Below are 23050 nucleotides of genomic sequence, written 5' to 3' on the forward strand. Positions count from 1 at the left end.
TAAAATTAATAATCTCAGTAATTATTGTTTCAACAAGATGTTGCGCAATTCTGTGCGTTTCGGTTCCATTAACAAAAAAAAAACGACTCAAAGACCGACTGAGAGCAGAGCAGGAGTTTAAATTAGCTACTTAACCACCGCTGTGTTCATGAGGCTTATTAATAATCAGAAATAAACATCAAGCCTGGAAACCTGATATGTAACGGACTGAATGTTGTGTTTTTAATATAATCTTTGCTCGGCTGGTTGCCACGGCAACGGGTGTGCTTAAACGACAAAGAGACCGAGAGTAAAACGGTAGGAGATGTTTCCAGTTGATAGTCTGTTCGGGTTGTTTTACCTTTGTTTACCTTTGCTGTGGCTCATCACACCTGCTGTAGTTTCTGAACCTTCAATAAACCACAAACTTGGACTAATTACCTCGTTCATTCGTGACTATACGTCACAACAAACATCAAATAGGACAAATATATTTCATTAAGTTTTAACAAATTCTACCACGATAATTATGTGAAATTAAATTAATTATATCCCGACTTCAGAAGATTTGCCTTCACCTTTATTGGGCTCTTTGGTTCCTCCTGTCAGTCTGTAGTTTCTCATATTGAGAAAAATCAAATTTCAGATCCACCATGACTGACTGACACCTGCTGGCGTCAGGTTTGCAACCAGCTTCTGACTGAGAAACCAGTAACCAGAAACCAGTAACCAGAGACCAGAAACCAGAGACCAGTAACCAGTGACCAGAAACCAGTAACCAGTAACCAGAGACCAGAAACCAGTAACCAGTAACCAGTAAGCTGCTCCCAGTGTCAGAATCTCACTGAGGAAGAAACTGCATTAGGTTTTCTGTCACTTTATTATTTCTGCTATAACTGATGTATATTCACATATAAAATAAGTCAATAGAGTTTAATTTGCTATTTTTATGTCTTTGTGTCATGAGGTAGATCTCAGGCGGCTGGTGAGAGAAAAAGTAGATCTTGGTCTCAAAAAGGTTTGGCCACCCCTGCTCTACGAACTCTCCCTGGAACCCCTCCTCCAGAAAGTACGCTCGAGTGTTGAAGGTTTGGTTTTACCTGGTTTTAAGAACAATATGGTTTGATCTGCCTACGCTGATGATGTTGTTTTTATAAAAAATCAGCAAGATGTAAATGTTTTAACCAAGATCACAGAGAAGTTCTCTGAATTGTAAGCTGCGAGGGTGAACTGGGGAAAGAGTGAAGCCCTGGCTGTCGGCCAGTGGTCTGCTGGGCTCCCGGTTCTTCTTATCGGTTCGTCTTATTTGGAAAAGAGGTGGTTTTAAGTATCTTGGTGTGTTTTTAGGCAGTAAGGATATTGTAAATAAAAACTGGTAAAACGTCGAGCAGAAAATCAAAAACAAATTGTCAAAATGGAGGTGGCTCCACTCCCAGATGTCTTACCGTGGCAGAGTGCTGGTTTTGAACAACCTTGTAGCATCACAGCTGTGGCACAAACTCAATGCTTTAGACCCACCATCTGATTTACTTGTAAAAATACAGCCAGCGGAACGGCTAAATTTCATTTACAGTGTTTTCAGAAATACCTGACAGGATCTCCTGTGTGGAGGGATGTGGTCAGCTCTATCCTCAGACGTGTTAACTTTCTGGGGCTGGATGCTGCTCTGTTTTTAACAGATTTTAGCTTTTTAAAGTGAAAAGGTTTGCCTCAGTTTTATCAGGGTGTTTTTAAATCTTGTGCTCTTTTTATATTGGAAAGAGCAAAATGGCATGATTCTCTGCATTGGTTTTTAGAAGAGCCTTTGGTCTGTGGGTCCAGACTGGACGTGTGTCAAGTCTGGCCCCACAGCAACTGAGTGAACCAGGTGAGATCAGAAGGAGGGCTGTGGAGTGTGGACTTGCACAGTGCCTGTCGGAAGCGCTGTGCAAGTCCAAGATGATGACCATGAAACATCTGGTGGAGGCAGCTGGACCGGATCTCTCCAACGCCCAGGCCGTTGCTACTCTGCTGGGGGTCCGGTCCAGTAGACTTGTGCAGCGCGTTTGAGGGAGATGATGACGGCCGGGGAGAGGCATCTCCTGCAGCTCCTCCATGAAAAAAAGGCTTCACCAGACCCAGTCCCTGATGTGAAACTGACCACTGGCTTTACAAAGGACAGTGGTCCCCTGCTAGCCAGCAGCGACTCACAGATGAGCCTCCAGAGTACAGGTCCCAAAGTACTCTACAAAAACTGTGTCAAAGTCCTAAACAAAAGAACTCTGCGGAACAGACCAGTGAGCGTGTGGGCAGACCGCCTGGGAGGACAACCCCCTCAGTGGAGGACCCTCTACAAACTGCCGATAAAAAAACAGACTGGCGACCTCCAATGGAGGATTTTACACGGCGCCATCGCTACCAACTCGTTTTTATCGGTTTTTAGTCCAGGGGTTTTAAATGAGTGTCCTTTCTGTGGTCTGTCTGAGAGTGTTTGTCATGTTTTTATTGATTGCAAGAGGCTGATGACAGTTTTTAGTTTATTGATGAGTGTTTTTAGCTGTTTTGGCATTGTTTTTACCAGCTCTTTATTTATTTATGGACTGCGTTTGAACAAAACCAACAAACCAAAAGGCCAGATTTTAAATTTTTTAATTGCCATTTTGGCCGAAGCCATAATGGCGATTTAAATATCATGACGAGACAGACTCCAGGCTGGACCTCATCTTGATGCCGTGGCTCTGTGGAAGTGCAACGTCAAAGCTAGGCAGAGGCTGGAGTTTTGCTTCCACAGAGCCACTGGGAATATGAGAGCTTTTATACAGCTATGGGGTTTTAATGATGTACTGTGCACCATTTCTAATCATGGAGAACTACATTTTAACAAGCCGCTAATGTAAATATTTATTGTTTTCATTGACCTGATTATTATGCTACAGTTTATTGTTAAATTATTGTAAATAAACGTTTTGTTAAAAATCAAATAAAAAAATAATCTTTTTCTTCTTCATCTTTTGCTGCTTGATTTCAACAGCAGCTTGCATCCATTATTGTTGCACTACTGCCATGCCATTTACTGGATCCTAATATCTATACCTCAAATTGGTATAGTTGAATTGGTATGGTTGAAGAAAAATCCACATATAAATGGCTTATAGTCTGGAAAATACGGTATATGAAAAAAAATCAGAACGCGCTCTGGTATTGTTCAGGGGGCCGGTCCAAATGTGGAGGAGGGCCGGAACCGGCCCGCGGGCCGTAGTTTGGGGACCACTGCGTTACAGGAAGCAAAAGAAAACTCAAAGGGGCCACAACGTACATCCATGTTTTTATTTTTATTTTTTCTAAGCAAGTATTTCTGCTGCTCATGATAAAATTGTGCTCTGGGCATTGAGTCACATAGGCTCCATCAAAACCCACCTCTGGCCTAGGAACAAAATTAACCAAAAAAAAATTAATATCTGAAGCTCAAAAACAATACATTCAGTGTTTGAACGTGATAATGTTATTTAGTACAGTAAAATGATTGTAATTAGATTTATAAATCACTGAAGTAATGTAGGACTCGAATTCGAGTTATTTATAAATCTTATTACTTCAAAAGTACTTTACCCTTTTAACGAAAGTCATAGACGCTCTTTTAGGAAAGAAATTTTAACTCTTTTGGCCAAAGATGAGTCAAAAGATGACTAAAAACACAAAAGAAAAAAGTCGTCAGAAAGATATTCATACATAAATTATTTAATGCAATTCTAAAGAAGTGCATTAAAGAAGTTTGCGGTCTTTCGCTGTATACAGCAGTGAAATGGGACTTTGGATTGGAGCGTGACATACGTCTTACGTAGACATCACGTGGTAGCGGGAACAGAAACAAACATGGCGCCGCGAAAGTGAGAAAAAAAGACCCTGCTGTGAGTGTTTTAAAACTGAAATTGTGGTACTTTGCTGTTGTCTTTGGTAGTTTTTCGATTAAAATAAAAACACACACAAAAACAAATTAAAAGTTAATTCGTGCTGTAATTTGATAGCTATCTGATCAGGAAACTGAGCCAACGAACTTTATTTGAGGCTTTTTGGTGTGTCGTGTGTTCAGTTTGTTTCCATACCAACCGCCATACTCGCGCGCTGTCATTTAACATTCAGCTGTCTTATTCTGTTTAACGGGACTGTGCTTTTTAAACATTGATTTATATAAGTTTGTTTGGTTACTTTAGGCCTTTCCTGTCAGTCAGCGCTCAGGGTTGGATGATCCCACACGCAAATGCGAGGAAGAGGAAGACACTCTTCATCACAGTCGTCAGGTAACAGCTGCTGTGACTTCCGTGACAATATAACATAAGAAATCGAGGGAAAGAAGCGGTTGGTTTGAATTCACCTACTGTTTCAACATACATGTGCACTGCAACAAATCTGAACATTAGGTTAAAGTTAAATCCAGTAATTCAGTTGAAAATATGACATCTAATATGTAGATTCGTTGTACAGAAAGTGATTCAATTCAATACTTTAGTAAGGGAAATAAAATGCAACTCGTATCATCCAAGTATCTTCAAAGATGGTGTTGCTGTGAGAAATCAAGTTATCCAGTAGCAGTCAGTCTTGTAGAAAATCTAAACAGGCTTCTGACTCAAGACTGCATGACAATCTGTCATGACATGCTAACAACTCGCTTTCTGGACAACAGAGATGAAACGTCACAGTAACATGTTAAATATATTTAATAGTCATTATTTAGTTGAAATCAGTTTTCAGTTTGACATTTAAGACTTGTTTTTGTCTGTTTTCTTTGTCAAAATGCAAAACTTTTGCTTATTGATTTGTAAAAACAAGAAAAGTGTAATGCTTCCAAGACAGTGAATACTTTTTATATTCAGTTTATAGAAACTCTCAAGTGTCATTTTTCTTCCTGTCACAGCGACTCAGCAGCAGAGCAGGATGGCTCTGAGGAAGAAGCTGGCCCAGAACGTTTCCTCTGATAGCCAACAGGATGAAAACACCCAGGAGGACAAAGCTTCTACCAACACAGAAAGCAGGGTAGAGATGTTTAAAATCAAAACTTATACTTTTAATGTATGTATTAAAAAATGAACTTAAAACATGTTCACTGATTAAGCTGCAGAAGAGTATATTCCATCTGTGGTTTGGAATCTGTTTTCAGGATGAGCTCTCGTCTTTGCTTCGGTCAACATCATTAACACGAGAGAAACACCGAACGGAGAGAAAGAACCACTGCAGACGAAAAGGTGGATAGTCATTGTTTCCTGTTGCAGGCTATTAATCACTGGAGAAAGTTTCAAAATGTTGGAACTTATTCTTTCAAAAGCTTGCTCTTTCAAATGCAATCCTGCTTCTGTATTTTCTAACCCATAGAAAATGTTTTTGTGTACTCTTGGTACTCAAACTCTCTTGACCCAGTGCTTTTGATTTGCTTAGGTAAATTCTGTTGGTTTTGTATGTTTGCTGCTCAGAGATGACTGAGGAGGAGGAGATGGACCTGGCGCTACAACTCAGCAAACAGGAAGCCAGCAACACAGAACTGAGACAGCAGCAGGAGGATGAGAATGTGATGAAGGCCATTCAGGAGAGTGTGAGTTCAGATTTGATGTTACCTTCTGCAGAAATCCTGTTGAAACAGGATTATGGGTTATCTGGGCTGTAATTCAGGTAAGATTAGAGAAGAATAAAGTCAGCACATCCCGGGGTATCCACACTTCCTTAAAAAGCCTTAAATTAGTGTATCTAAAATAAGGTTTTGAAATGTCTTAACTTCATTTTAAAAAAGTAAGTTGGTCTTTCATTTTGTCTTGACAGGACTATTTAATCTTGTATATTCAATGTATTTGTTTTTCTCGCTGGATTTTTCTGTCAAAGGAAAGTGCATTGCACTCAGACATCTTCATTACGTTCTGTGACTTGAGGCAGGTGGGTTAATATGCTGTTGCTCGCTAACTAGTGTTTTGCATATATCATGGGTAAGTGCAAATTTATCATCAGTTAGCTGGACAAAGTTTATAAATTGCTGTGACCATTCATAATGGTCTTTAAAAGTCTTAAAATTGAGTTGGTGAAACCAGCAGAAACTCTGATACCTGAACAAATAGTGGAATAAGTCCATGATTTTTGCTAACCCACCTTTTCTCTGTGTAAATCTCAGTGTTTTCATATTTAAATAGAGGGAGAAATCTGTTCTCTCTTGTTGAAATAGTGTCATCACATTGGATTTCACATGTTCATCTCACATTTAAATATCTCCCTGTTCAGAGGTGAAGCTGGAAAAGTCATGAACTTAGACCAAAACCTGCACAGAAAACCAGAAATTATCCAGATGAGAGGAATAATCGGGAAAGTAGACCTTAACATTTGCAGTTTTAATCAAAGAAGCTTTTCTCCCTCATAGATGGTCATCCAGACACAACCTGGTCTGACGTCTCCAAATAAACATCTGCTTGACGGCGTCCCGCAGAGCACCGGCTCTCGACGAAAACTCTCATACTCTAACGGGGAGAGGATGCCAGAGGAGGGTGGCATGAACTCAGGTGAATCTGAGGATTTCTTCCTCCTGTAGTTATTCCTTCTTTATGAAGAAAGCTGCTGATTGTGTTGTTTTTTTTCCAGGAGCTGTTGGACCAGGAGATGAAATTATTACTAGGAGAAAAAAGCAGAGAAAACAAGCTGGCAGTCCTCTAATGAAAATGCCAGATTTGTCACAGACTCAGAAAGTTTCCTCTCAGATTTCTCCCAGTATCACAGAATCGTTCTCCGCTCATCTGGACTCTCCGCAGGTCCGTTACAGTTTCACATTCTTTTTTCTTTCTATTCATACTTTATAATCAGTAAAGAATCCAAGAAAAGTGATAATTTATGTGCGCTCTCCTGTTCGGGAAGCAGAGCTCCGACTCAACGGATATTGAAGACTTCCAGCTCCAGATGTCTCCAGTCTTCCCGCTGACTGGCTGCAGAGCGGAGGTTCATGTCAGTCGCCTCAACCTGGATCTAGTGGAAACCTGCAAGAGCTCTGGGTTTGTCTTGTGTTCTCAGGACAGTTTGATTTCCACTCAAAAATCTGCTCAGCCCAGAAGCCCTGTGTTCCCCCAGAGTAACCCCATATTCTGTCCCAAAAGTCCTGTGTTCCCAGGAGATGACATGGGCCGTGAAAGACAGCTGGAGCAGAGTCCCACATTTGTTAAGAGTCCAGTTTTTGGCAGGACTGCTGACTGCTCTAATCATCCTGCCTGTGAAAATACAGAGCTCAGCTTCTCCTCTCAGGAGAGTTCAAATCCCACTGTGAGGTCTTGCTCCCCCCACAGCCCTGTGTTCCATAAAAGCCACTCAGGACAGTCTTCACTCCGTAAAGACCCCCACCGAGGACAGGTGGAGCGGAGAGACGAGCGATCAACAAGCCCCACTGAGCTGCAGAGGACCAACCTGCAGCTCCGAGCTTCTGACTGTGACCAGAGTCCTTCTGGCTGCAGGAAGGTCAGCTGGTTTTACAATGATTCCAGGTTAAAAATGCTCAAAGTTGCGTGATGTATGTAACTTTTACAAAAGTATGGTTTATTTTATGTTTATTAAAACTACCATCATGCTGTGACAGTGTAACGTAAGAGATGTTTATCTTTTTCCTGTTAAGTCTTCAGTCAGAGGCCTCTTCAGAGTCGTTGCTAACTGACTGCTACTGGAAATCCTTCTCTGAAGATATTTAAGTTACAACATTTAATTTCCCTTTGGGATCAATAAAGTATTTTTGAATTGAATTTGAATCCTAATCTTCCTGTGAGGAGTGAGGCGAGGTCAGATTCGTGATGGTCTGATTACGCTCCTGTCTCCTTTTTTAAAGAAATTGACTATTACTAAGATATCAATAGAAAACGTAACACGTTTGTCAATGGAACAGCTTGCAGAACTTAAATCAGATGAATCTGATGTGTAAAGAGGCCAACGCAATGACCCCTGTGATAGTTTCTGTAAGTTTAGAGCAGCAACTTTGGGATGCTTCACAATATTTGCCTAAATATTGTGAAACTCTTTTCAACTAGACTGCACAAATCAGCTGCTTGTTGTTTTTTGTTATTTTTAAACTTAAACTTCTTCGGGTTTCCTTCATTTTTTATCTAAAGGACATAAAGTCTGACGGCTGTCCAACTGCCGAGTGCAATAGACATTCGCCGAAATCAGGTACGACGTAAGATCGCATATTTCATTTTTTAAATGTATGATCAGCAATTGATTTTAGTGTTTCTGTGACTATTAACCCATTAGAAGAGGTGAATGAAAACTGCGAAGGCTGGACCTCTGGAGAGAAGGAGCTGACAAGCGACATGACCCTGATCTGGTCAGAACAGGAGGAGGATGACGTTACGGTGAGGAAACATTCAGATTAAAGCTGTTTTTGATGGTTATGTTGTGTTTTCAGTGTTGAACCTTTGTACTCCTGTCCTCACTCTTTTGTGTGTGCGCGCACGTGTGTGTGTGTGTGCGTGTGTGTGTGTTCTGCTGCAGCCCGTTGGTTCTCCCAGCCCTGTCTTCCCTGAAGAGAAAGCTGCTGTTCCAGCAGACAACCAGTTGGGATCATCCCCGAAACACATATTGGTGGCTTCCCAAGAACCGTCGGGGCCAGACTCCAGGTACATCAACCTTACACATAAATTCAAGTTTACTAATAACTGTAACAAGCAGTTACAGTTCAACAAGCCCTCTCTGTCAAGTAACTTGAATTACTTGACAAGCAGTTACAGTTATTAACTGTTAATTTTTTATTTATTTATTTTTTTTCATGTAGGTTATCAGAAAAGAAATAGAAATGCAAAGTTCTCCATGTTTTTAATAGTAAACATTAAATTATTTTGCATAAATAATATATAGACTATAGACTAGATATATAGAATAGACTTGAAACATAATCTGTGTATAATCTTCACACTGTGTATAAAAATATATAAAATACAGATTGTGATTCAGTTTTATTCCCACAGTAAAGTCCTGCATTATTCCCTCAATGTCCAGCAGACGGCGTCTTACCCAGTACTGTTTTATGCAACTTCATCTTTTTACAAACTATTACAAATTTAAGATTACCAAGAAAAAAAACTGAATAATTCACATTCAATGTTCACTATTGAAAATGTTTAAGCTAAATTATTTTCTTTATGGCGTTTCCTCAATCTTCTAAAATAACGTAGCATTTGGGTAAGTAATATTTAGTCATTTTTCCAAGTTTTATTTCTCTGATAATCTAGAGTAAAATCTTTACAGCAAACTTAAAACCTTTTAGATGAGAACAATGTTCTAGAGATGGTTCACAGCATAGAACTGGTATAGTTGAGGGCTTATACTGACATCCTAATGCCTGAACATTCAAGTCATTCAAGTCACTGCTTGTTTATTTGAAAGAAAATAAATAAGCAGCTTCATTTAAATATTCCTATACCATACCATACCAACTTTATTTATAAAGCACTTTAAAACAACCACAGCTGATACAAAGTGCTGTACATTAAAACACAACATAACAATAAAAAAACTCTTACAGTTTAAAAAAACAAACATACAATTTAAAACTAGATCCTGCTGGAGTTGAAAGCCAGGTAAAATAGATGGGTTTTAAGATGAGCTTTAAAAGTGGACAGTAAGTAAACCAGCAGCATTTAGGTTTAGGATTAATGCCCATTTTAGATAATACCCAGATAGCACAGAATGACTGAAACAACATTGAATCAACGTTGAAAGTGGTCGGTGACTTGTATGTTGAATCAGCGTTAGGGTTTCAACCATAACTGACATATCAATGTTGATTCAATCATCATCTGTATGTCAATTTACATGCATATTTATGTTCATTTTACATTGAAGCAGTTAGGAATCAACGTTGATTCAACAATCATCTGAACGTGGATATACATGCAGATTTGGGTTGATTTTATATTGAATGAAAGCTTAAGGATTTATGTACATTTTTAGGTCTGATAGGTCTACATCAGGGGTCCCCAAACTACGGCCCGCGGGCCGGATCCGGCCTGCCTCCACATTTGGTCCGGCCCCCTGAACAATACCAGAGAGCATTCAGATTTTTTTTCATATATTGTATTTTCCGGTTTATGTAGATTTTTCTTCAACCACCAGGGGGCTCTTTAGCAGGAAGTGTGTCCTGTAAACTGTGGGTGTTTTGTTTTGCATGGCGCATTGCTGCCATCTGTTGGACTTTTAGGGAACTGCTGGACTTTTATGTTATGTAATCAATACAGTTGATAGGTAGAGCAGATGAACACAACGCTGCATTCCGGTCGAGTTCTTCAAGCAATGCCTGTAAGTAGCAGTTTATACTTCAAAATGAGCCTTTATGTTAACATATGATAAAAGAAGTAACTTGTTTATTGAATTAGTTTTGGAAAACCTGCGGGCGATTTGATTATGTGCTACATCATTGCTAACTAGCAGACTGCTAAGATTTCTCAGGTCGTTACATAGCATTGCCGCTCATAGCATTCTGAGGTAGCTGTTGTATCAGTTGTACTATGTATCTGAATGTAAAACACTTCTGTAAGCTGCTCTGAGCTCATCCGCAGTTGTTTGTGTTTTGACAGTTTCACTCCATTCTACATGGAAATAAAGGAAGAACTAATTAATCCTGACTCGTGTGAAAGGAGTTTGGCTGATGGTTAGTTTTGGTACAAGACACCATAGTGAGACCATTACAAAGTGAATCATTGGAAGTCAAAATTGGAAATGAAAGAAGAACGCGCCCATTAAAACGGAATTAGGTTTTAATAGGGAGTTGAAATTTGAGAATGTTGTTGATCAGTTAAATAGCATTGAGGGGAAATGCCATCTAACAGTTTTTTAAATAATACTGGGATCATTATTAGAATTTGAGGTATAGATATTAGGATCCAGTAGATGGCAGTAGTGCAACAATAATGGATGCAAGCTGGTGTTGAAATCTAAAGAAGAAGAACGACGTGCATTTTCTTTTAGCACATGCTAGTAGCAACACGAAGGATCAGCACTTTTACTGTTACAGTTACCGTTCGGAAACTACCGTAATCAGTTCAGTTAAATCTAAACTTGGCAACTTTTCTTTTTCAACGTAATAAATGTGATATTCTATTGACCTGTTATGACTCAAATTTTGGGAGTTCGCTCCCCTCTGCTGCTGCTCCATCGCTGTGGAAAACCTGGAGCGACAGAGATATCTGAGGCTTATATGTGTATGTTTACTGGTTTAAAAAAAAAACTTTGGGGTTGTGGTTTATTGTCCGGTGCGGCTCATAGTTAGGAAAATACGGATTATAATCCTTCCTGGATTTTTTTCTGTGAAGAACCTAGAGAGGGTTATTTGGTTATTATTTATTCCATTAATAGTGTTATTATTTATTTCCTGACTTTTGTTCTGTGAAGAACCCAGAGAGGGTTATTTGATTGTGCTTTCTGGAAAACAATACATTTTTACATTTACGAACTCCTGTAATCGTCACACTTTTTCTGTTACAAACTGACTCCGGCCCCCAGCAGAGAAGGAAAAAGTTATGTGGCCCTCACAGGAAAAAGTTTGGGGACCTCTGGTCTACATCATAAGATACCACTAAAACTTTCTTCAGTGGCATTAAACACACTATTTTATTGGCAAATGATGGGTAAACTGTGTGTACAAAAGGTTAAAAATGACATGGGTTTAACATAAAATTTTATTTAAGAAAAAAGGGACAGATATTTAAACATATTTGACTCCTTTTTGATTGTCAGAACAACCGTCTGTTGTCCTAGGAAGAACAGCATCCATGAGGTTAAGCTTTGTACTGTATGAACCAGGGAAACGGTACAAGTTGTGGTAACCCCAGTTTGACTCAGGTTGGCGTCACTTTGATTCCTTAAGATGTCTTCCTTTCATTCTGGTGCGTAATGAAGCCACTTCTTGACAATTTCGCTGCAGTCCTCAAGTGTCAGCTTTCAGTCAAACTGCAGAGCAACGGCTGAAAAACACAAAAATAAAAGTGAGGAAGGTGCCGGTTAGAAAGATGATAAACATTTTAAAAGTTCTGAAAGACATTTAAATATTAAACGGTGTACTGGTTATAGGTCAGAGAACAAATGCAAACCGTATAGTTCCCCATGTACACTCACTGTTAAATTAATATTCATCTTAATCTTTCATTAATATTTATCTTAATGTTTACGTATACAATTACATTTACCTATTGAGCTGCAGTATAGTGTAGCATTTATGATGCTGCACTCATGTTAAAATGAGGGAATCAATATTTAAAATAAAGGCTGTTTATCAGAAAACCTAAAGATAAAACTCAGAGAGGATCAGGGTTTATTTAACACACCAGAGACAGATTAATGGAGCAAAAGGTGATTTGTACTGTAGTTGGAAAAAATATTTATAATTTATACAGAATAAACTTCCATCAAATAGCTGGTTCAATCTTCCATCAACTACAAATATTTCCAAATAAGTTGATTAAATTCATTCAAAAATGTCCATATGCTGATAAAGATCCTGCACAAGTAATAATAGTCCAGTTCACTTTGACCAGTTACCAAGCCAAGAATCAACAGTTTACATCATTTGAGATGAGACACATAAACCCAGTTTTCTGTGCTGTCGTTTACGCCCCCCCCCCCAAATATAATAAGGGTTTTATAAGCGACTTCTCTGACTTTTTAGCTGGGATTATAACTAACTATGAACATGTTCTCATTGTTGGAAACTTCAATATACCTGTGTGTTGTCCTGATAAGGCTCTGGTAAAGGACTTTTTAAGCCTTCTGTGCTCCTTTAACCTGGTACAGGCCATATCCGGCCCTACACATGAGCACAGACTCACACTGGACCTGGTTATTTCTTGTGGTCTGCCTGTGACTAACCTGGAAATCTGTGACTCTGTGTTCTCTGATCACCTGCCTGTTTTATTCAGTGTTAGTTTGACACCTACTGCAGTTAAAACTCGCGCTGCTGTTCGGCGCTGTCGGATTATTAACCCTTCCACTGCCACTCAGTTCTCTACTGCTTTTCTTCAGCTGTGGATCATCTGACTTCCTCCACTCTGATACAGAAGAGCTCTGGTCCTGGTTCTATTCTGCCTGTCAAACCGTCCTGAACTCGGTTGCTCCATTAAAAACCAGGCAGCCAAGGATTAAACCTGAGCCTTGGTTTAATGACAGAACTTGTGCTGTAAGGAAGGAATGTCGTCATGTTGAACGCAGGTGGAAAAAGGATAAATTGCAAGTTACTTTTCAAATTTTAAAAGACTGTTGGCGTCTCTACCAGAGCACGGTTATTGAGAAACTTGCCATAAAACTGCTCAGAGTAGAATTCAATTCAGAAGCTGGTTGCAAACAAGCCAGCAGCAAAGTGGCTGTGTGGTTGGGACATCTCACTCATGTAAATAGTGGGGGTGGACCGCTCCACTCCTTGTAGTAAGTTGTAGATGTTTTTGTGTCAATATATCACACACAGTAAGAATTTTTATGAACAAGTAAGAATATATATAGAAAGGAATCACCACCCACTATCCTCTACAATGCTTACCGCATTTTCCGCACTATAAGGCACACCTAAAAACCTTCAATTTCCTCAAAAGCAGACAGTACGCCTTACAATCCGGTGCGCCATATGTATGGACCAATATTGAGCCACAACAGGTCTAGCAACTACGGTAAGCAGCCACCGACTTCATTTTTGCCCGTAGAAGAAGCGCATGGTGCATGCTGGGATAGTTGTCAGAACGCAGGTTTGTAATCTATTAATAAAGTTTAACTGACCTATCTACCTACCGACCGATCTGCAGGTCATTTAGCACCACGTTCTCCACGAACATGCTGTGCGCAAACAGAGAAGGGTGACTATCGTCCGACCACGCCCGGCCCAGTCGCGTAAGACTCCCCTCGCCGACCGGAGTCGGACTGTTTTGTTGAAATTCACTTTAGTGCAGCTCCATCTAGTGGATGCATAACGTGACTCCAGCCTCTACTGTATAGTCTATTCTGTGCGCCTTATAATGCGTTGTGCCTTATATATGAAAAAAGTTTTAAAATAGGCCATTCATTGAAGGTGCGCCTTATAATCCGGTGAGCCTTATAGTGCGGAAAATACGATGATTAAAAATCAACCATTCTGACTATAATTCAACGTTGATTTAACATCTTGCGCTATCTGGGTATTTTCCTACATAACTTCATAACTGATTGATTCTCCTTGTAAATCTCCAAAATCTGGAGCCGATTGGCTTATAATTGAAACACAAGCATCTCTGGTCTTTCTGTTTACAGCCTGAAACCCCAGAAATGTTTGTCACAGCTTCCCACCTCAACCCTGCAGTCCCATCCTCTGAGCAGACAGGAGGAGGTCCACAGGGCGTCGCCCCAGCGTGGGGAGCCTTCAGACAGACAGACCATCCACTACTACTGGGGGGTTCCCTTCTGTCCAAGAGGCCTGGATCCAGATACGTACACCAAGGTGAATCTGATTGCCAGTTGGACACAGTATTTAAATTTAAGACAAAACTTGAATTACTTCATTATTCCTCATTTTTATTATGCAGATAATAAGCTCATTAACTATCAAAATGAATAATATTTAAACTTCTAATTTTAGCATAAGTGTTAAATGTCAGAGATGCTGAACGGCTCGTGTTTTCCTAAGGTGATCGTGGCTCAGATGGAGGTTTATGAGAAGAGTCTGAAAGAGGCTCAAAGGGGTCTGCTGAGGAAGGCTGAGTGGGGGGAGGCCATCCAGCCGGAGCCACAGGTCAACCAACTTTGATTTTTTTTTTTTTTTTAGTTTATTTAAACATGCAAAAACATTAATAAAAGATGCCTTGCATGAGATTTAGCTTAAGCTAGTTCTCATCCATCGTCCTTGAACAGGTGAGCTATCTCCTGTCGACCTGCTTCTGATGCCTGAAAAAAGCCACTCCACCTCAAAACTATATTCACAAATCCTCTGAGTTTCTTAGTGTTGCCACAGAAACAGCATTTTTTCTCTTTGACCATCTTGTTGCTCTGGTGATACTGCTCACTTCGTGGTGTGTTCAGTGTCGTTGTCTCTTTGGAAATAAAACATTTTAAGTTTATTTCATCTTCAGTATATGGCAACTAAAACCTTCAAAGTATTCTAGTCATTCTGAGCCATGATTCATTGAATATGAAACAAATTCCCAACATCATCACAAGAAATTAACTGAAACCTTTTTTTTTTCTGAACCTTGTCTGTTTCAGGGCTTAAAGAGCTCTGGCCGGGGGCCGGATTTCCGGCTTTTGACCAAACGGTCCGCCTCAACCAAACTGTAGATAATAGACAAAGATGTCTGCCAATCAGAATTCTAGCTCCCGTGTTCTTGACCAATGACTGTAAAACGGTTTGTAGAAAAGAAGCGCATGTGTTCGGTTCGGCGGTTAAATCAAATGCAATATGAAAGAAGATGGAGTTTGTCTCACCCGGTAAAGAAACACGTTTACTTGGGAAAGGAATTAAAAACAAGTGGCGCTGGGCATGGCTAGAGGAAAGGGGACAAGACGGGAAGTTGGCGGAAATTTTTACAAAAGGGGGGCACTGGGATTCCTTTGGGGGGCGTTTGGTCGAAGGTAAACTTTACACCTTATAATCACAACAATACCAGTTTAGACTTTGATCAACTTGCTAAAACTGTATTTCATAATATTAAATCATGCTTGGTTGCAACTGTATCAATGGCAGCTCTCCTTCTATTCAGTGTTTGTAGCTTCTTGGCGCAGCTCCGCTCCTGCTACTGGTAGCTTCACCGCATCAGGTCAGCGTTACACCGGCTGATGACGTTGCTGAGATTCACTTTGTCTGGTGTCAGATTTTCTAATATTTTATGTTTTATTGAGGATTTTTGTACATATGTTTTGGCAGTTCTGTGATCATGTCAAAGCAGCAACTTATATTAAAAAGTGTTTTATTGTCCGTCTGGATGCTGCCCGCTTCCATGGAAGGACAACAGAAAATCGCTCTTATAAACATGTAATTACTAAAATCATGATACCCTCACTTTGTATCCCTTTGTGTTGAGTTGAAATGTACTGAAGTCTTATTTAAGTTTGAGTGTTTAGCTTGTTAATTGTATTGTTAGAAGTAATTGTTTGCACTATTCAAAGACTTTTTATTAAACTGTGGCAATAGCAACGGTATAGTTAATTTCTATCATCACTATAAGTTTCAGGCTCAGGATTTTTTTTAACTTTAAGCCCTGCTGTTTTGACATGGTGACAGTTTCAACAAATATGTAAAAAAAACTTTTTTATAAAAGTTGCAGATCGAATTAATGACTCAACTTCTTACTGCTGTTGTTTAGAACATTTCCCTTGACTCAATTAAACACAATCGGTCATATGATTGTTTTCTGTTACTCTGCTACATCTACAATGAATGATTTACCATGTCGAAACAAGTCAAAGCAGTTATTAACATAGTTGGGATGTTGGTCTGCTCTTATTTTGATGTTTTTATTTCTCCTCAGAAGTCTATGTCTCCTGAAACATCATCTGGGTCGCCTCAGCCTTGTGTTTCTCGAAGGTAAAACTGAATCTTGAAACCCTTGAAGAAAAAATGTGGTTGGACTTCTAGTGACGAAATGTATTCATCCAAGCCCATGTGAATTTCATACTCCAAAATTCTCACCTGATAAAAAACAAAACTACAAAAAATATTTTACATTTTTTACCTTTTCATTGTTCACCGTCATCTGAGAATCTGGATCTTTGTCACTCTGATTGGTTGTTTTCTGTTTATCAGGAGAGGTCTAAGACTGAGAGGTAGCAAAAGGAGCGAAGCTGCTGATTTTCTTCCAGAAGAGAGAAAAGATGATGGAGAAGAGGAGCAGCAAGAAAAAAAGGAAGAGGGGAGCAAGGAGAGTGATGAAGTGCAGATGGATACTGATGACTGTGAGGTTTGTCCAGGTGAAGTAGTTTATTGTTATGGCACCAGGTTTCCACTCATATCTCAGCTGCTGACTTGAACAAATTTTTCCTGTTTGAAACAAACAGAAACTCAACTGAGTGACAACAACAGCACAAAAGATCTGAACTTGAATGTTGATGCTGAAACACAGGTCAGCCCCCTGCTGGAAGTAAAACATATTACTCTATTTCAAGGTTCTGTTCAGGAATTATTTTATGGCTTAGTCCATAATGATGAAAAGACATCCTGAGATGTATTTGTTTTATCTCCTCACAGCCTTTACAGAAAAATCCTGAGCTGCCTGAGATCGAGATGATCCTCAGAGGTGATTCTCCAATCAGACACGAGTGTCAGGAGCCAGAGCCAAATTTGAAAAGTAACCCTTACCCTTCTGAGTTTCATTGCCATTCTATAAATTAACTGCCAGAGGTGAGTTTATGTGTGATTCGTTTTACCCACAGCAGACTCAAAAATGGAGGAAAACGTCTCAAGTTGCGGCGAAGATGTTGGAGGACAGACTGCACAAAGGGTAAAGAAAGTCAAGAGCAGAAAGGATCAAGAGGTGGAGAAGATGGAGGACCGAAGTCTTCAGAGATCAGAATGTCCTGTACTGGAAGCAGCCGTTGTCCCTCACAGCCCTGAAGCCTCTGTCGACTGCCCCCTCTGTCAGGGATCGTTTCCCGCGAGTGAGATTGAGATGCATGCGGCGTACTGTGATGGAGAGGTGGCCGTGGTCGACCAGAGGAGGCCTGAAAGCCAAGGCTTTCAAGGTAATGCCGAGGGAACATTAACTAATTTTACAATTAGTTTGCTTGATTAAAAGTAAATGGGAAATTATCGGCATTACAACATAAAACTTTGACCAGCACAGAGCATAATGCAAATGATTTCCAGATTTCCTGTTTTCCTGGTTTGTGGTGCTGATGTTTTTTTCCTTGTTGACAGACCCACTGAAACCTCGTAGGAAGAGGATGAAGACAACAGAGGTTGTGTCAGAGGAAACCACCCAACTCTCTGATGTTTGCAGGTCTGTAGAAACCACAATCAGATTAGCAGAGTTTTTTTCCCACTACTTTATCTGACACCTTATCGTTTTTTCTGCATATTGTGATTGTATGATCCAAGCCCTATGAAACTGGTCTTATTAGTATCAGTTTGACTTTTAAAAGCTCAGCAGATCTGGTTCTTTGCTCCACAGGAACCAGGAGAAATGCTACATCTGTCAGAAATCTGTTCTTCTAAGAGATTACAGCCGACATACAGAACTCTGCCTTCAGCGTGGGACAGTGAGCAGGGTAGGAGTAACCTGAAAAGAACTGCTTTATTTACACATTTAAATACTGCAGTGATAAAAACAGTTTCAGTTGTTCCTTTGTCTGCAAACATCAGAAGGGAAATCTGTTGTCGGCTCTGGAGAAAACAGAAAGCAGGGACTCAGGTCAGTGGTCAACAAAACTACATTTTAATCCTGTTTGGTAACACCTTGCTCTGGTTTTGGTCTTAAGTCTGAGGGGAAACCCAAAAGCAATATTCAGAACTCCCTGTCAGACGAGTTGAAGCATCTCTGATTTTCTTTGATTTGGGGTCTTCTCACAATCTTAACCGTTATAATTTTTTTTCCTCAGAAATAAACTCAAGTTTGATGTTTTAATGTTTCCTCAGGTGCTGGACCGTCAGGATCCAAACCCCAACCTGAGTAAGATTTATTTCACAAATCTAAGGTTTCTTCTGCATATTACTTGTGTTTGGGTTCTTAATTTCTCAAATTTTGATGTTCTTTTTTAAATTTACTTTTTTGTCTCATGCTGAGCTGAGAGAAGTTTTTTTGTTGTTGTTTTAGCACAAGGCCCACAGGATCTTGAAGTTCATGCAGAGCAAATACAAATTTTCTATTTTCTAATATTTTTACATTTATACCTGTCAATATTGTAGGGCTGAAACGATTAATCTGATTAATTGTGATGAACCCATTATTGAATACTAAATAAATAATTTAGTAATCAATTAATCTTTTCTTTTTCTGTAAATGTATTTTACCCAGAACTCGGCAAGTGGCAGATTTAGTTTCTCCTGGTTCAAATGATGTAAAATAAATCTTGCTAAGCTCCTTTTGCAATCCAATTATTAATTGGTTAATCCAAAAAATAATCAACATATCAGTCTTGACGTTAAGTCAAGCAGACAGAGCCAAACTTTTCACATGTTGATGTTAGAAATATGTTTAGCTTTGCTTCGAATGATCAAGTGTTTACTAAAGAAATACTGTTATTGTATTTTAGACAATAAAATATTTATTTTCTTATTTAAAAAGGAGTTGAATTGTTCATTTTCACCTTTTACTGTATTTCTAATATTGTATAAAAAAGGCTGAAGTGGGTAAATGAAAAATCTGCAGAATGCAGCAATTTTTTAATACGTTTAATCGTCAGAATAATCCATTACTAAAATAATCAATATTTACAGACCTGCAATATCATGCATTAATTCATTCATGTCTTCTGTTGACATTTTTAATCATCTGTCATCCCTAGTTTTGCATCTTTTCCTGCCTGATTGATCTGGAGTCCTACAGCTCTGTGTGTGTGTGTGTGACTTTCAGAGCAGTTATTGATCTGCGGGATGATGAGGATGAGGAAGTTTCAGCGTACAGGATCAATAATTCTCCCATCAGATCCTTCACTCCCATCTCTGAGGCCACCGGATGCCTTATTGACTTCAGGAAACAGCAGCGACCCAAGAAGCCAAGTCAAAGACGGAGATGATATCATAAAGAAGGAGCCAGAACCTTTAACTGTCACCAGGCTGCCAGGGTTGTGATGGAGCCTTCTTCAAGATGTTTTATTTAAAAAAAACAAACTGTCTTTGACTTTGTTGAAACCACTATTGCTGATGTCAAACTACCTCCTGCTTTGTATAAACATTCCCGTTATGTTACTGTAGTTCTGCTTTTTATTTACATTTAATGTCTTTTAATCAAACAAACTCATCTGCTTCAAAATAAAGATTGATTTTCTCTGAATAACAGTTGAACTGAACTGTAGTGCCTTCTACTGTCAGAATAAAGTATTACACACCTGAATTCAACAGATCTGACCCCAACAATTTAAACTACATGAAGTAAAAGCTGAGGATTCACTTTGAAAAATGTAAAAGTTTGTTCAGGTCAGCAAATGTCCAACAGGGTTAGGTGGATACAAAGTGTCCACCTAACCCGTGAATAATAAGTGAGAAATTTGCACCAAAAAACGTAATCCCCGCCGGAGACGGGCGCTTTTTTTTCCGCCCATGAAACTCGGCCGAGGGTATTTTAACACCCTACAAACACCGCCGGAACGATATCAGGAGAGAGGTGGAAAAGAATATCATGCATTAATTCATTCATGTCTTCTGTTGACATTTTTAATCATCTGTCATCCCTAGTTTTGCATCTTTTCCTGCCTGATTGATCTGGAGTCCTACAGCTCTGTGTGTGTGTGACTTTCAGAGCAGTTATTGATCTGCGGGATGATGAGGATGAGGAAGTTTCAGCGTACAGGATCAATAATTCTCCCATCAGATCCTTCACTCCCATCTCTGAGGCCACCGGATGCCTTATTGACTTCAGGAAACAGCAGCTGATGGGAGCTCCAGGCACACTGGGAGTACCAGCTGAGCTTCGTGATCCGCGTCTGGTTGATGCTGAAGAACAGGAAGTTGCATCGTGGGTTCAGTGTTCTGCGGATCCCCAGCCATCGGACAAACCAGCTGAACTCTGCATGGTTCAGGAAGAGCTGGGCAGCTCCGAACGCCCGGTTTGTTTTGTGGTTCCTCACCTGAGGAGAGATGAGATCATTAGCTCCATGCCTGGTTCTCTTCCTGGAGCTCCACTCTAAGCAGTTTCAAATTACCTAGATGGGATGGTCTAAATGATTTTGTCACCTTCTTTGAGACCCATTCAAAACCAAAGATGAAGAGAGAAAGAGCAAAGGTCCAGAGTGAGTAAAAGTCAGAGAGAGCAAAGGTCATTTTCAAACAGGGTTTTCTCATGTTGGTTACATCTGGAATCTCTCCTGTTCCTTTCTAAACATTTGAAGAAAGACCCTAGTTTTCAGAAAGAGGTTTATTTTTTTCACCTAGACCTTGTTTTGTTTTTCTCCAGGTTTAAGTTTCTTCCTTACCCCTAGAAAATCACCAAAGAATTTGACTGAACAGACAGAACGTATCTTTTCCATCCTGTTTTTTATCTGAACTGCCGAGCATCTGTTTCCTTTATGAGCGATTCACTAAAAAACAGATTCCTGCATTAAACCTAAAGTAACATATAGGCAATTTGGAACCCAATGTTCTTATTTTAAAACGCTGATGATTTTTTATGTTGTACATATGGTTAAGTTTAAAACTAGCATATTTTAATTTTATTTTCCTCACAGTAGTTTCAGTCCTCAGCAGAAGCTCATTAGTTAAATTAAAAGCTGTATCAAGCTTCATATCAGGAAAAGGAGTTTTCAAACAAAGAATTAAAAGAGCTTTGTGAAAAACCGGAGTTTTAAAGACAGCACTCAGCCTTCAGAGGAGCAATCAAGTAACTGCAGTGCATTCTGGGTAAAACTTGCGGACATGTTTGTAGTTCTCATCTGATTGAACCGTTCCAGTGCTTGGCAGGGGTCACAAGTGGGAATAAAGGCTGAATCAAGCTTCATGTCAGAAAAACTGAGTTAGAAAATAAAGAAATTAAAAAGGAAATAAAATAACATGATGAAAAAAGGACTCCACAATCAAAATTCCAATCTCCAGAATAGGAAACAAGCAATAACCTTGCATCCTGTGGAAGCTCAGAGCAGAGACCTAAAGCTGAGCAGGGTGTGTGCATTTGATCTCAGGGTAGCCATGTTTGTGTTTGGTGATGTGTTTAATGTATTTATCTCCTTTAGCTCCACAGATAACGCTCTGTTTGGCAGACCAATAAACCTTTCTGTCCAAAACTCTTAGTGAAGTTCCCAGACCTGGCAGACCCATTTCTCCTAATAAAAACAACAAGAGACATCAAGCTGGGAGAGGAGATCTACATGGACTGTTACGGAGTGAAGCTTCTTCAAACAAAACGGAGGCTCGTATGTCTTTTACTGAACCTTTCTGTTCAGTTCTTTATTGAAGAGAGAAAACGGCGACAGCTGATAACGGCAACAGCTGTTCGTAACCAAGACAACCAAAATATCAACAAAGCAAGATAGTGACAAAACAGAACCAGATACTTAAGCATTCTTCAAAATAAAAGACTTCTTCTATTCAAATAAATCATGTCTTGCACTTAAATATATTTCACTTCATCCTTGTAATTATATACAATCATGTTCAATTCAATTAATAATAATCATGTAATTTATGCTTAACATATAATTGTAAATCAGTCACTTATCATACTGAACAACATATAAGTGTAAAAAAAGTCACAACATGGACTATGGGGTGAGGCAGCAGTCGTTTGGGTTGGACGGCCAGGGGATGATCTTAGCTGGATGGGTGAGGTTTGCTCACCTCCCCCCAAGAGAAATAGTTTAGTCTTATGTTGACAATGTTCTATTCGATAATTTATCAGTTAACATTTTTATTTTAATGTCTTTGACTGTGGTGTTGTAGTAAAAAGTTCAGTTTTTGAAGTTTCAGTGTTGTAATTGCTCTTTTTTTCTGTACTCCAAAGTTTAGTATGACTTTAAATTGTGTTGTTGCAATTAAAGTTTTTGTTTTGTTTTGTGCTTGCTGTTCCTTTTATCGTCCACTAGATTCAGGCATCGCCATGTCAGGTGAAATCTGTATCGCTGTGACAGCCATTTTCAACTTTAGCATTGCTTCCTGCTGCATAAAGATGGTCCAAATGAAACACACAGAGGTTTGTGGATTAGAGCTGAGAAAATGAAACATATTAAGAGTTCATATTTCTTTTGCAAGATATTGTAAATGTCATGTTGGGTTCCAGTTTCTTTACCCACATATAGAACACCACCAGGAAAACAGACAATCAGAAAAAGTTTATTTCAAAAATGATGAGAATGTGAGAATCTGAATCTGGTCCTTGGGAGGGGCTACAGGGGTCGTCTGTTTTCTGAAGAGTAGTGAGAGGAAAATGGTGAGTTTGAGGTCATCAGAAAGATGGAATCTTTGAAACAATCAGAAAGATCTTTCTTGTTTTAGAAGGAG

The 23050-nt window shown here is 39.4% G+C and overlaps 1 protein-coding gene across 7 annotated transcripts; it reads left to right on the forward strand.

The window, feature by feature from the left end:
• The first annotated feature begins 192 nt into the window (after positions 1 to 192).
• Positions 193 to 22608, forward strand: uimc1 (ubiquitin interaction motif containing 1). Of its 7 annotated transcripts, none has more exons than XM_081615907.1 (24): positions 193 to 297; positions 951 to 1048; positions 4170 to 4256; positions 4871 to 5025; positions 5114 to 5198; positions 5424 to 5542; positions 6353 to 6491; positions 6571 to 6737; positions 6844 to 7431; positions 8073 to 8130; positions 8215 to 8315; positions 8455 to 8579; positions 14227 to 14413; positions 14600 to 14704; positions 16437 to 16492; positions 16712 to 16875; positions 16963 to 17027; positions 17153 to 17252; positions 17338 to 17646; positions 17822 to 17903; positions 18075 to 18171; positions 18266 to 18314; positions 18539 to 18572; positions 19476 to 22608. In XM_081615907.1, exons 3-24 carry the CDS (start codon positions 4217 to 4219, stop codon positions 19636 to 19638), a joined length of 2988 nt encoding a protein of 995 aa, XP_081472033.1. In that variant the 5' UTR covers positions 193 to 297; positions 951 to 1048; positions 4170 to 4216; the 3' UTR covers positions 19639 to 22608. The 7 variants fall into 7 exon arrangements, with proteins under 7 accessions (XP_081472033.1, XP_081472034.1, XP_081472032.1 ...); XM_081615910.1 differs by lacking the exons at positions 193 to 297; positions 951 to 1048 and adding an exon at positions 3758 to 3866 and having other exon boundaries at positions 6844 to 6974; positions 7077 to 7431; XM_081615908.1 differs by lacking the exon at positions 193 to 297 and having other exon boundaries at positions 852 to 1067.
• The last annotated feature ends 442 nt before the right edge of the window (positions 22609 to 23050 follow it).

Source organism: Poecilia reticulata, chromosome 14 (genome assembly GCF_904066995.2).
Source record: "Poecilia reticulata chromosome 14, P_reticulata-male-v2, whole genome shotgun sequence".
Classification (NCBI taxonomy): Eukaryota; Metazoa; Chordata; class Actinopteri; order Cyprinodontiformes; family Poeciliidae; genus Poecilia; species Poecilia reticulata.